At 43.9% G+C, this 14,269-nt stretch overlaps 1 protein-coding gene across 9 annotated transcripts in view; it reads right to left on the bottom strand.

The window, feature by feature from the left end:
- Positions 1-4,873: 4,873 nt before the first annotated feature.
- Positions 4,874-14,269, bottom strand: part of pot1 (protection of telomeres 1 homolog) — a 50,062-nt gene continuing 40,666 nt past the window's right edge. For 5 of the 9 annotated variants that reach the window (XM_020492326.2, XM_020492330.2, XM_020492329.2 and 2 more), the window contains 10 exons: positions 9,744-9,928; positions 9,587-9,666; positions 9,419-9,445; positions 8,441-8,597; positions 7,786-7,991; positions 7,383-7,518; positions 7,183-7,265; positions 6,087-6,181; positions 5,830-5,935; positions 4,874-5,263 (listed from right to left, as the gene is read on the bottom strand). In XM_020492326.2, coding sequence (XP_020347915.1) covers positions 5,118-5,263; positions 5,830-5,935; positions 6,087-6,181; positions 7,183-7,265; positions 7,383-7,518; positions 7,786-7,991; positions 8,441-8,597; positions 9,419-9,445; positions 9,587-9,666; positions 9,744-9,928 — 1,221 coding nt within the window. In that variant the 3' untranslated portion in view covers positions 4,874-5,117. The remainder of the gene's footprint in view (positions 5,264-5,829; positions 5,936-6,086; positions 6,182-7,182; positions 7,266-7,382; positions 7,519-7,785; positions 7,992-8,440; positions 8,598-9,418; positions 9,446-9,586; positions 9,667-9,743; positions 9,929-14,269) is intronic. The other 4 variants (XM_020492331.2, XM_031833151.1, XM_031833150.1 and 1 more) reach the window with 1 other exon arrangement.

Genomic DNA, 14,269 nt, shown 5'->3' with positions numbered 1-14,269 from the left:
CTTGTTGTCAAGAGACTGGACATTGGCAAGAAGAATGCTAGGGAGTGGTGCACGGTGTGCCCGTCTCCGGAGTCTGACCAGAAGGCCGCTTCGTTTCCCTCTTTTTCTGAGTCGTTTTTTTGGGTCGCTGCATGTAATCCACTCCGTTGCACTGGTTGTAAGGCAGAACACAGGATCCGCATCGCGAAAAACATATTCTTGGTCGTACTGATGGTGAGTTGACGCTGATCTTATATTCAGTAGTTCTTCTCGGCTGTATGTAATGAAACCTAAGATGACCTGGGGTACTAGTGTAAGAAATAACACGTAAAAAAACAAAAAACTGCATAGTTTCCTAGGAACGCGACCATGCTGGTCATTTATGAACATTTGAACATCTTGGCCATGTTATGTTATAATCTATACCCGGCACAGCCAGAAGAGGACCGGCCACCCCTCATCATTTGAGAAACCAAGGCTGTTGAGTCTGCCGATAAGAATGTGGGGATTGACAGAGTCGAAAGCCTTGGCCAGGTCGATGAATACGGCTGCACAGTAATGTCTCTTATCGATGGCGGTTATGTCATTTAGGACCTTGAGTGTGGCTGAGGTGCACCCATGACCAGCTCTGAAACCAGATTGCATAGCGGAGAAGGTACGGTGGGATTCGAAATGGTCGGTAATCTGTTTGTTAACTTTCGAAGACCTTAGAAAGACAGGGTAGGATAGATATAGGTCTGTAGCAGTTTGGGTCTAGAGTGTCACCCCCTTTGAAGAGGGGTGTGACCGCAGCAGCTTTCCAATCTTTGGGAATCTCAGACGATATGAAAGAGGTTGAACAGGCTAGTAATAGGAGTTGCAACAATTTCGGCAGATAATTTTAGAAAGATAGGGTCCAGATTGTCTAGCCCAGCTGAATTGTAGGGGTCCAGATTTTGCAGCTCTTTCAGAACACCAGTTATCTGGATTTGGGTAAAGGAGAAATTGTGGGGGCTTTGGCGGGTTGCTGTGGAGGGTGCCGGGCAGTTGACCGGGGTAGGGGTTGCCAGGTGGAAAGCATGGCCAGCCGTAGAGAAATGCTTATTGAAATTCTCAATTATAGTGGATTTATCGGTGGTGACAATGTTTCCTAGCCTCAGAGCAGTGGGCAGCTGGGAGGAGGTGCTTTTATTCTCCATGGACTTTACAGTGTCCCAGAACCTTTTGAGTTAGTACTATAGGATGCAAATTTCTATTTGAAAAAGCTAGCCTTAACTTTCCAAACTGCCTGTGTATATTTGTTCCTAACTTCCCTGAAAAGTTGCATATCATGGGGGCTATTCGATGCTAATGCAGAACGCCACAGGATGTTTTTGTGCTGGTCAAGGGCAGACAGGTCTGGAGTGAACCAAGGACTATATCTATTCCTCATTTATTTTTATTTTTTATAGGGCATGCTTATTTAAGATGGTGAGGAAGGCATTTTTAAAGAATAGGCATCATCTAATGACGGGATGAGGTCAATGTCATTCCAGGATACCACGGCCAGGTCAATTAGAAAGGCCTGCTCACATAAGTGTTTTAAGGAGCGTTTGACAGTGATGAGTGGAGGCTGTTTGACCGCTGACCCATTACGGATGCAGGCAATGAGGCAGTGATCGCTGAAATCTTGATTGAAAACAGCAGAGGTGTATTTGGAGGGTGAGTTAGTTAGGATGACATCTATGAGGGTGCCCGTGTTTACGGATTTGGAGTTGTACCTGGTAGGTTAATTGATCATTTGTGTGAGATTAAGGGCATCAAGCTGGGATGGTAGGATGGCCGGGGTGTTAAGCATGTCCCAGTTTAGGTCACAGTGAGTAAACAAACTTAGGGAGTAGGCTTCTAATGTTAACATGTATGAAACCAAGGCTTTTACGGATACAGAAGTCAACAAATGAGAGCACCTGGGGAGTGGGAGTGGAGTTAGGCATTGCAGGACCTGGACTAACCTCCACATCACCAGAGGAACAGAGGAGAAGTAGGATAAGAGTACGGCTAAATGCTATATGAGCTGGCCGTCTAGCACGTTCGGAACAGAGAGTAAAAGGAGCAGGTTTCTGGGCACGATAGCATAGAGTACAGACAAGGGTAAGGTAGGATGTGAGTACATTGGAGGTAAACCTAGGTATTGAGTAATGATGGGGCGGCAGGGTAGCCTAGTGGTTAGAGCGTTGGACTAGTAACCGGAAGGTTGCAAGCTGACAAGGTACAAATCTGTCGTTCTGCCCCTGAACAGGCAGTTACCCCACTGTTCCTAGGCCGTCATTGAAAATAAGAATTTGTTCTTAACGGACTTGCCTAATTAAAGGTTACAAAAAATAATAATAATAAAAAATGATGAGAGAGATATAGTCTCTAGAGACGTTTAAACCAGGTCATCGCATATGTAGAAGGTGGAACAACATGGTTGGTTAAGGCATATTGAGCAGGGCTAGAGGCTCTACAGTGAAATAAGACAGTAATCACTAACCAGGACAGTAATGGACGAGGCATATTGATATTAGAGAGAGGCATGCATAGCCAAGTGAACATACGGGTCCAGTGAGTGGTTGTGCTGACTGGGAATACGGCGATTCAGACAGTTAGCAGGCCAATGCTAACACGCTAACAGTTAGTAGGCCAGGGCTAAACAAGCTAGCAGTTAGCAGACCGGGTTAGCAAGCAAAGCAGTTAGCAGACCGGGGCAGGCAAGCAAGCAGTTAGCAGGGGCTAGCAAGTTAACCTTTGGGGGACATCGCGATGGGGTTAAGTCTGTTTTTGCCTCTTCGTGCGGTGACGCCGATAGACCAGTCATGGAATTAGTAGGGTTCCAAGTAGCTCTAGGTAGCCGGCCTAGCAGGTTCGCAGAATGGGCCTTAAGCGGGCGTCGAGCCTTAGGGGCCTGTTGGAATCCTCGGGCTGATTATGTCGGTATTCCAGTCGTAGAGGATCGGCGGGGTTCCGTGCCCCGTACCGGCAGTAGAAGGGGTCTGGATATTGTAGCCCAGGAGTGAGCCGGGAGATGGTTCTAGCATGGGCTAGCCCCAGGCTAGTTGGTGTTAGCTCCGGGATGGAAACGTTAGCCAGGAGTAGTCAACCCTGGTTGAGGTATTCCAGTTCTGAGGTAAATAGAAATACTTTAGGGGAAAAAAAACATAAATCCACACCACATTGGGTGAGGCGTGTTGCAGGAGAGGATTTTGAAGTTGAGATTTAGGAAAAATATAAAAAAGAATGCGAAGAAAAAGATATATACACATGGGACGAGGCAAGACAAAGACGTCTGACTGCTACGCCATCTTGGATTCTGAAAGGCCGCTCAGCAAGGAAGAAGTCACTGCTCCAAAACTGCCATAAAAAAGCCAGACTACGGTTTGCAACTGCACATGGGGACAAAGGTCGTACTTTTTGGAGAAATGTCCTCTGGTCTGATGAAACAAAAATAGAACTGTTTGGCCATAATGACCATTGTTATGTTTGGAGGAAAAAGGGGGATGCTTGCAAGCCGAAAAACACCATCCCAACCGAGAATCACGGGGGTGGCAGCATGATGTTGTGGGGGTGCTTTACTGCAGGAGGGTCTGGTGCACTTATAAAATAGATGGACTCATGAGGAAGGAAAATAATGTGGATGTATTGAAGCAACAGCTCAATACATTAGTCAGGAAGTTAAAGCTTGGTCGCAAATGGGTCTTCCAAAAATGGACAATGGCCCCAAGCATACTTCCAAAGTTGTGGCAAAATGGCTTAAGAAAAACAAAGTCAAGATATTGGAGTGGCCACCACAAAGCCCTGTCCTCAATCCAAAATAAAATTTGTGGGCAGAACTGAAAAATCGTGTGCGTGCAAGGAGGCCTTACAAACCTGACTCAGTTACACCAGCTCTGTCAGGAGGAATGGGCCAAAATTCACCCAGCTTATTGTGGGAAGCTTGTGGAAGGCTACCCAAAACGTTTGACCCAAGTTAAACAATTTAAAGGCAATGCTAACAAATACTAATTGAGTGTATGTAAACTTCTGACCCAATGAGAATGTGATGAATGAAATAAAAGCTGAAATAAATCATTCTCTCTACTATTATTCTGACATTCTTAAAATATAGTGGTGATCTTAACTAACCTAAAACAGAATTTTTACTAGGATTAAATGTCAGGAATTGTGAAACTGAGATTAAATGTACTTAGCTAAGGTGTATGTAAACTTCCGACTTCAACTGTAAGTGAACCCCAAATCAATGTAATTCTCATCATATTTGCGCCTCTTCGATGGTCCAACGTCCCAGTCGGTTTTTCGGTGCTTTCCCGGGTAAGCGGGCAGTAGCTCTTCAGCTGTATCAGATTCACAACTGTCAGTGTCCATGCTAGCTGGGCTAGCAACAAATGTAGAATTACTGATGCTAGCATTGGATGTGCTCGTGGAAGCAGAACAACTTGTGCCATCGACAGGTGTAGGTGTAGTACTGCTGGTAGTAGCAGTACTACCAGTAGAGGTGGTATGTGTCTCTATGGACGCAGGCCTTACTTTTTTTTAACCATTTATCAATTTTCGAGCAAACGGAATGAGAAGCAGCTACGTTAGTCACCAAAATGTATAGCCCCGTTGGCAAATGTAAATGGACTGTTTGAAAATGTGAATCACATTTTTATTTGGCGCAGCCCCGACTGTATTGCGTGTACCCCCAGTTGGGGAATAGCTGATGTAGAGTATTCAACTCTTACCCTATGAGGCCCGGAGCCTGCTGGTTTTCTGTTCTACCAGATAATGAATTGCACACACACCTGGTCTCAGGTCTAAACCAGTCCCTGATTAGAGGGGAACTCTAATGCAGTGGAATTGAGTTTGAGGGATGTAGACAATGAAAATGCCATGGTTAAATTCAAATTGACAATACAAATAATTTTCACATAATTTATTTCTAAGAAGGGGAAAACAGAGTTTACACATACTCTCAATAAAGTATAAAACATAAAATGTTGGTACAAAGGAGGAAATATGACAAAGGAAATGGTCAGAGACACTCAAAGCCAGATACATTTCAGCCAATATAATTTGTTTTATTAATTTGGATATACACAACTGTATACCAATATTCACAAATAACTATTTGGCATATACATTATATTTTGGTTGGTTGAGTGCTATGTGTCTCTAGGCGAGGCGTGAGGGTGTGTATGTGGGTTAGTGCCTCTGGTACCAGTGTGGCAGATCTGGTAGCAGGCCCGTCTCTGGCCGTTCTCCTCCACTGTGTAGGCACTGAGACACAGGTCCATCCAGGGCCTCTCCGCTGGGCACAGGAAGGGAAAGGGCACAGACAGACATGAATACACCACACAAAACATAAATACACCACACAAACATGCACGCACACACACCAAATTGACATCCTTAAATACATATTTTTGCCTAGTCTGCTCAGGAGGACATGTGAAAACTAATTGCTGTCCAGTTACTTGCTCAATTGCTGCAGTGCATTCACGCTCTGAGGGGCCATCTGCCTGGAAGCTCATCCAGCCTCATTGCTCACTAATGGGAAACCTCTACGCGCTGTTTGTCAATGCTTCATTAGAGCCCACTGTTGATGTGGGGTTAAAATCTCTGCCCTTGAAATATTGACAAAAACATTCTGACTTCACAGGTCTATTTATGTGATAGTGATACATCCGTGGACAATGCTGGAAGTACTGCCCAATAAGTCACTGTAGCTCAGTTGGTAGAGCATGGCGCTTTCAATGCCAGGGTAGTGGGTTCAATTCCCAGACTACCCATATGTAAAAAGTATGCATGCATGACTAAGTCGGTTCGATAAAAGCATCTACTAAATGGTATATTATTATTATAATATATGATTACCCGTACTACTCCCTGGTGGGCAGAGTCTGTCCATGGTTTCCTGGACCCGGTCTTGTGCCTCCTGGTCAGCTGCTGCGTCCTCAGCTGACACGTGGAAGAAGGATTCCTGCCATAGGGTTAATGGCGTTACCAGTTAGACAACAAGAATACAACACACATAGAGCCCAAATACCCATGCAGACCTATGGGCACCAAGTTGAAAAATATTTCAATGTGTTGTTTCTGTCTTGTCTCTTCATATGGATGCCCTCACGTACTGCATCTCTCCAGAGCAGGGCCTCCAGGAAGCCGGTGCCATCCTGCAGCTCAAGCTTCATCAGTAGGCCATACTGCAGCAGCTGCACCCCGAGAGCTGGGCGAGGGAAGAGAGCCGAGAGGAGAGCCATAACATTAAAACCACATGATTTAAGAGAGACCTGAGCAGAGGCAGGAGCGGACGCTAGGCGTAACTTTACAACCTAAGGAGGGAAGCCATAACATAAAACTGAGGATTGGTGGAGTAAAGAAACACAGCAGATGTAACATTAAAAGTGCCGGTGGAGAGGAGACATAAGATCAAAACAACTGAGGGTTCAGGAAAGGGGGAGGGGCCGAGTAACAAGAGGGAGATAGAAGACAATACAGTCCAACTAGAAGAGGCTGGTGGGAGGAGCTATAGGAGAACTCACTGTAAAGACGAATGGAATAAATGGAATGGTATCAAACACAACAAACATACGGAAACCATGTTTGACTCCGTTCTATCCATTCCATTCCAGGAATTACAATGAGCCCTTCCTCCTAGAGCTCCTCCCACCAGCCTCCCCTAGCTGAGGGCATGGTGCAGAGAGAATATCAAGAATAGCCAGTACATTTAAAAGAAAAGAGTGGGATGAAGGTAGTCCTAACATGATCAAAACGAATGCTGTGACCATAGCATTAACAAACCGAGACGTCACAGACACAACAGAGCAGTGAAATGGAAAACCCAGCCGAGCCAGAATATCTACGAAAGCTGAAGAGGCAGTTACATAAAAAATCGTCAAGAACATAAACCCAGGTCACAAAGGTCACCGTGAGAGACCTGTCTCTGTGTATTGTAGCTCATGTTCCGCAAAGACCAGGTCACAGGTGTTCAAGTGACTCAAGTCCTTAAACTTTTACTTTTATTGCATGGAAAATAATGGTCTAACTGGTCTAATAAAATCTTCCTACCACTGCAAAATGTTTTGCTGAGGTTTTGCCTGTGAACACGACCCAGGTAAGAGGTTAATGTGATCAAGAGGTGAATAGGGAGAAATGACGATGGGGTCAGGTCCACACTAAATCGCCACCGCCTAAAAGGTGTACACAGTGAGAAAGAGATCACCATACCGTCTGCCACACTTTTCTCATCCCAAACCTCTACTCCTTCTCCCAATGATTCTCCCACTTTTAGTTGGGAGCACTGTTTGCATCTGAAAAAGAAAGGCATAAAAACCCACATCACATTTTAGTGTATTTAAGTACACTGATGGACAAAATGTGGCCTGTGTCAGATGTGGCTAATAGTCACTTTCAAGATAGGTACAGACCCATAGTATCTTTTCGTGCCCCGGAAGAGGAAGGGAGCCGAGAGATCCAGCGGGGTCATGGTTCCTTGTGGTGATGTCACTGGCACAATGTTACTGTACGCGGATGCTATCCGACACGTCTCCTCCAAGGTAGCCCCTACGGGAAAGCAGACAAAATAATGGTTAACAGTTTAGCCTTTGGCGTAAAACATAGAATCAAACTGTCATAGCGTAGCTTTTAGAAGGTAAACGTGAAATGCATCACTAAAACAGACACGCATCACTGTTTTTCAGTAGAAATAGATTGCATTTATATAGCGTTTCTTTACTAGGTTTCAAGTCTGTATGGTTGTGGCCATGAGAGGAAGGGAGATGCAGATAACACTGTGTCTCCATAGTAACAAGGCAGTTGTGTGGTTCGCACCCATAAGGAAGATCAGCTCCTTTGCCTTGCCCTTTCCCATTAGCTGACTGGACATCAGAAGGGTCAGGGTCCGGCTGGGGGATTCAGAAGGAGGCTCTCTGGGGAGAGGCAGAACCAGAGTCCAGTAACCATTATTACATGGTCCAACGTCCTTCTGGGCTTCTGAGAACAAGCCCCCCACTGTGACATCATCAGGGACGTCGCGTCTGAAAGGTACAGGGCAGTTTCTCAATCGTTTCTCAATCTATTCCTGACTGATTAGTGCTGTCTGGAATCCTTGGACGTTCCTACCCTAAACCCTAACCTTGTCCTTTACATTTGAAAATGTTTAAACGTTAACTTCAAATGGAGTAAGGATGTCACAAGGATCCCAGATAGCAAGGACAATAACTGATTGACATCCAGAGAGTGCACACACCTGTTTCAACTAATCAAAGGCTTGGTGATTAGTTGAATCAGGTGTGTTAGTGCTGGACTAGATAATTGTGCACACCCTGGGGTCCCCAATGGATTGAGAGAGACATGTGCGAGTATGTATATGAAGAAGCATGGATAACCTATGACCTCTCAATTGGAGCTATGTAGCTAATACAATCAAGTAAATGTTGTGTCTTGCGTGTTTGTGTTTGGTTGTCAGTGTATAGCAGTAACTCACATGGTTTTACACTTGTGACAGAAGAGTTTCAGGGACTGGTAGAGTCTCTGAGGCTGGTAAGACTTGAGCTGAACCTGAACGTGGAACACCTGAGGGGGGCTTCTGCTCTTCACTTCAGCCAGACTCACCTGTTCCACAGTGTGGTCACACGTCCTCTCTACACCAATACACATACAACAAGTGTCAGAGTAGCTAGCAAATTGTAACGGGCTAATGTGATTCTCCATTAGCCGTTACGGGATAGGTACTGTTTGGCGTAGCAAAGAATTTTCCACCAACCTTAACGATACTATCTTAGTTCTCGATTCACTCTAAAATGCCCATGTCCAGTCGCCGCTGGTTCGTTTGAATGTAGAAAATAAAACACATTAATGTTTTGCTCTATGAAGTAATCCAACAATGTGTAACGCCACCATCTTTATTTCAAATCTTCTCTCACTGTGTTGGATCACGTCATGGAGCAAAACAAATTATTTATTTTAATAACAGAGCATTTTCTAAATTCAAACGAACCACTTACAACTGGACACAGACATTTTCGGAGATATATATTTGGGCGAATCGAGAACGAAGATAATATCGTTAAGGTTGGCCAAAAATTCTCGGTGCTACGCCGTATCTATCCAGTAACGGCGAATGGAGCAGCACGTTAACACGCCACAATCTGCTAGCTAGTGTCACAACAGGACTGCAACAAATCAAAGACATAGACTTCTATCACAGATGTGGATGTACATTAGTAGTGGAGGAACCCAGTTTCCATTGTACTGGCTGAGGGTGTGGATTTACACCTAGACTGGGAAGTGATTTTGTACTGGCAGGGTGTGTGAATTATGTCTAAACTGGGAAGTGATTTTGTTTCTTGAGATGTGATTCAAACCTTTATTTTTCTGCTCACATCCTAATATTTTACAATTGTATAAGCTTATAATTTTCCCACAAGTGTAACAAAATAGCGCCATACTTCTCATTTCATACCTGTAGCAATTTCATCTGGAGCAGTACCTAAAATGATAGCAGAAACTTATGTGGTGCCATAAGTTTCCTCCAAACCACAGCCTTCCAAGCCATTATGGCTGTAAGGAATATTAACAGGAAAACAAGATATTGTTCATATAAGCATCAAAATGAAAAATGTCAACATACCAAAAGACTCTGGTGGTGTACTCCAGACTTCAAACATGGACGAGTCATTTATGTCAGACTCAGAGAATGTCTCCAAGATCCTGAAACAATGAGAAAATAACTTAAAAGATTGGCACTTCAAGGTGACAACACAAATTGGCAGACAGCCCCCTCTTACTTTTTGAGGTCCAGTATATCTGGGCTGTCTTCAGGCAGCACACGTAACCCCCTGCCGTAGGAGGTGCCCCCATGCAGGTGGAAACCCAGGTGTCCCGTCTGATCAGACTGGACAGAGTCATTGCTTGGCAACCGACTAGCCCCAGGAACTGCATGTAGGTTGTATATCCGAAGGTATGACCCGGGCTAGAAGGAGAAGGAGGGGTCAAAGACATGTTAGAAACGTATGTATCACTCCAACCCCTCTCAACTAAAATAGCACCTGCATATTGGAAATTGATGAGGTGAGTTACTGTTTCACGATCCTTGGATTTGAGTCATCCAATGTACCATTTTTGCAATGCAGGTTGTATTTTTTTAAATTTTTTATGTAGTTGCAGCCTTCGCATCAGATGGAAATCAGCACCAGACATCATACTGCTCCCCATAGTGGTCATTGAATCATTTCACTGTTGCTGAATAACAAGTAGCAGGATGCATCAGTTTAATTTGACACTTGCAGCCAGAAGAGGGCGGTATGGTACCAAATCTAAACCTTTCCCGTGATACGAGACAAATCAGGTTTAAGTATTTTTAACAAGTATATCTCATCAAGGGTACCCAAATCAGCTAAACTGAATGTTTTTTAACAGATGAGCTTTATGGTCACAACCAGCTTCAGGGTGACAGGAACCTGACTTCACCTCTCATGCTCTATCAGTGAGAGCACATGAGTACAGGGTAGTAGGGGAGCACCGTTTATCTCTACTGCTCATCAGGGGCTTTGTTCAGCTTCCGGCCACAACATGGGCTAGTACCGTGTACCTATCTAGTAACACTGGCCATGTTTAAAAGACGGCATACATTTCCTTAACATGTTCTTGTTTAGTTGTTTTGTAAAGCGACTGCACAAAGCAGGCATTCCAAAGAACATTTCTGGAATTTTGAGATACTATTCTTAGAAGTATCCTCCACAGGGTGAAAAAAGCTAACAGCAGAAGAAAATTGTCCAATTCATTCTTTATACTCAACTGCAACATCTACAGCCCAAAGACATTCCCTTATGTGCAGACAGAGGCAAGCAAGGTTTGCCTGATGGTCTCCCAAAACCTTCCTTTCTGGAGCAACACTCAGTTCTGAAGATTCTATCATTCAGGGCTGACTGGAGCACAGGGGGTTGATAATGGTGCTGGGGGGGGGGGGGCGCAACAAAATTGCAGCACATTGAAGACATTTCACAGAAACATTGTCACAATATCCTAAGTATTTAAAAAATGAAAAGATCAACAACATTGGGGTGTCCAATGTTTAGTATTTGAGAGTTCTGTGAGTTGGCCACAATTTTGTTTGTGTTTAAATGCCAAAGATAGAAACAGGTGTTAGAGCCGCAGAGTAAATGATTAATGCTCAGAGACTGGTGAGAACACAGGAGGACAGTGAGTCTTCAGCGAAACGGGGGTGATGCTGCATGCTTCTGGTTCAAAGCCAGCCAAGCCCAGTCCTGCTGCTAACCCCAAAGCTGTTCCTGCCTTGCTACAGCTATTACATCTACCATCCTCTACCCAAAGTAGCCAGGTGTGGTTATAATGAGAACACATACTGAGCCAAGCGATAGGGGCTCTCATTCTGCCAGTGACAGCTCTGGTTCCTGATATATTTCGTTGACACATTAAGGTGACGTTTTCTATCCGCTTTAACAGTCATCGCCCAAAAATACATGTTCAAGTGCGTCTGTGTGACCAAACGTCATGATCCCACCGACTAACAGTGTCTCATTCTCAGAGTGACGCAATGATTGCTCACTAAAGGATTCTCCAAATTCAGAAGATTGTTTTCGGCTTTACAGTTTCTTAACGAGTCAGGCTCAATAAACCAGACCAAACTTTAGTCGCCTAGCAGAGAAAAAAAACAACAACCCAATTTCACACCAGTCTTTTTATAATAGAGGGAAACTAGAACCAGAAGCTAGAAAGAAAGCCGACATTACTCAGTTACAGGATTCAGGGGTTGTGGGTGGGGAGTGGGGAAACTCACAGGAGAGGGGAAGGGGAGTAGCACAATAAGTGTGGCTCATTGAGATTAAGCACCTCGATTAAAAGTACAATGTTTGGGGCTCTTGGCAGCCATTTTGTTAACACTTTTCTGGAAGGTAAATAAAGTCAGACAAAGTGTTCCCTAAGATACAAGATTAAAACAAATGAGGAAACAGTGCATTGAAACAACTTTTTTTTTTTTAACAAGAGCTGCCATAGTAATGAAGGTGGTTTCAGACCACGCTCATCTGACAAGTAACCTTGTGTGAGACCTGAAGACTTGTGTAGACTCCCTGAACTAATGCCTAGGCTTTAGCTCAGCAGCCTAACACCATCTTGTTGTCTCGCTCTTGTATTTATCTCGCACTTCATGAATAACAGATGACAAGATGTGTGGCTAGCCAAGATGCCACAGTGGTACAGTATGGGGGATGGGCCTAACTATCCGCAGACAGAAAGTCATCTCTCTGGTCAATATGCACAGTCTATGAAGGCTAAAGTGGTGGGACATTTACATAGAGGCGGCAGTTTATTCCCACTGTAGAGCAGGCCACATATTAAAAGTTGTCCACGCACCCAGTCACGTAACTGACACGCTTTAATGCAATCTCAGAAACCCAGGGTGAGGTAAAACACCGGTGTGAGAATGGGACTGAAATCCTCAACTTGAGACAATCTGAGTCAAGAAAGGATACAACTACTAGGAGAGTTGCATTCTGGGAGCAGACCAATGGAACTAGGTCCAGTTTTGAGTTCTACTCTTCACATTGCAATTCTAATGATGTCAATAAGCCTCAAACCCCCTCATCCCCACAATGATTAATAAGGACCCTTATTCAAAACAGCAATGATAGGAATCTGGAATCCAGGTGCTTCAATGACACCGCGACCTCTCTTGGTCCAGACACCAGGGTTCACTTACAAATGGGGCTATTTATACGAACACAGACCTATGCAAAGCAGCGCTCCCAATTTGTCATTTTTTCCCCCTTAAAATAACTCTAAAAATGGCATTGGGTTAAAAATGCCTTCTCACAGAAGGCGAGCATGGCAGATCATGTTTTCGCAGGCAAAGGGAGCAAGCGGAGTAATGAAGCAGAAGTGTGAACGTTATTCTTTCTCAGAATGCTCACGCCATGCGCAATTGCTTTTTAAAGCATGAGGAGAAATGGCGTCTGACACTTCTGTACTTTACGAGGAGACTTTCAACCACAGCGTTAATCTCATTTTCACCATCATACACTGTGTTCAACAAACAGGAAGCAAGGGCAAGGGGGTGTGGGGGAGGGGGAACTGCATCCAGTAAGTGCAGGGTCAGCTGTAAATAATCACGATAGATTGTCCTCTATATGTGTAAGTGTCTATAAGTACACATGGAAGGTCACTAGCTATTAAGGGACTCTACTCTGCCTATTTTCTTACTAAAAGCAAATGGACATAACCAACACCTTTCCAGTTTATTTAGAATAAGTTGAATCCAAAAGTATCTATACATTTTGCGGTGGCAGCCTAGTGGTTAGAGTGTTGGACTAGTAGACGAAAGGTTGCAAGTTCAAATCCCCGAGCTGACAAAGTACAAATCTGTCGTTCTGCCCCTGAACAAAGCAGTTAACCCACTGTTCCTAGGCCGTCATTGAAAATAAGAATTTGTTCTTAACTGACTTGCCTAGTTAAATAAAGGTATAATAATAATACACACAAACAGTTGAAGTCGGGAGATTAGATGCACTTTTTTCCCCCTTAACACATTTAATCGTAGTAAATATTCCGTCTTTGGTCAGTTAGGATCACCACTTTATTTTAAGAATGTGAAATGTCAAAATAATAGTAGAGAATGATTTATTTCACTTTATTGTCATTCATCACATTCCCAGTGGGTCAGAAGTTTACATACAATTAATTAGTATTTGGTAGCCTTAACTTTCAATTGTTTAACTTGGGTCAAACGTTTCAGGTGGCCTTCCACAAGCTTCCCACAATAAGTTGGGTGAATTTTGGCCTATTCCTCCTGACAGAGCTGGTGTAACATTTGGTAATGAGTCAGGTTTGTAGGCCTCCTTGTTCGCACACACTTTTTCAGTTCTGCCCACAAATTTTCTATAGGATTGAGGTCGGGGCTTTGTGATGGCCACTCCAATACCTTGACTTCGTTGTCCTTAAGCCATTTTGCCACAACTTTGGAAGTATGCTTGGGGTCATTGTCCATTTAGAAGACCCATTTGCGACCAAGCTTTAACTTCCTGACTCATGTCTTGATATGTTGCTTTAATATATCCACGTAATTTTCCTTCCTCATGAGGCAATCTATTTTGCGAAGTGCACCAGTCCCTCCTGCAGCAAAGCACCCCCACAACATATTTTTTTATTTGATACATTTTTATTTCACCTTTATTTAACCAGTTAGGCTAGTTGAGAACAAGTTGTCATTTACAACTGCGACCTGGACAAGATAAAGCAAAGCAGTGCCACACAAACAACAACATAGAATAAACAAACATACAGTCAATAATACAGT

The sequence above is a fragment of the Oncorhynchus kisutch genome, linkage group LG10, assembly GCF_002021735.2.
Source record: "Oncorhynchus kisutch isolate 150728-3 linkage group LG10, Okis_V2, whole genome shotgun sequence".
Taxonomy (NCBI): Eukaryota; Metazoa; Chordata; class Actinopteri; order Salmoniformes; family Salmonidae; genus Oncorhynchus; species Oncorhynchus kisutch.
This window is presented reverse-complemented; position numbering and strand designations above follow the sequence as displayed.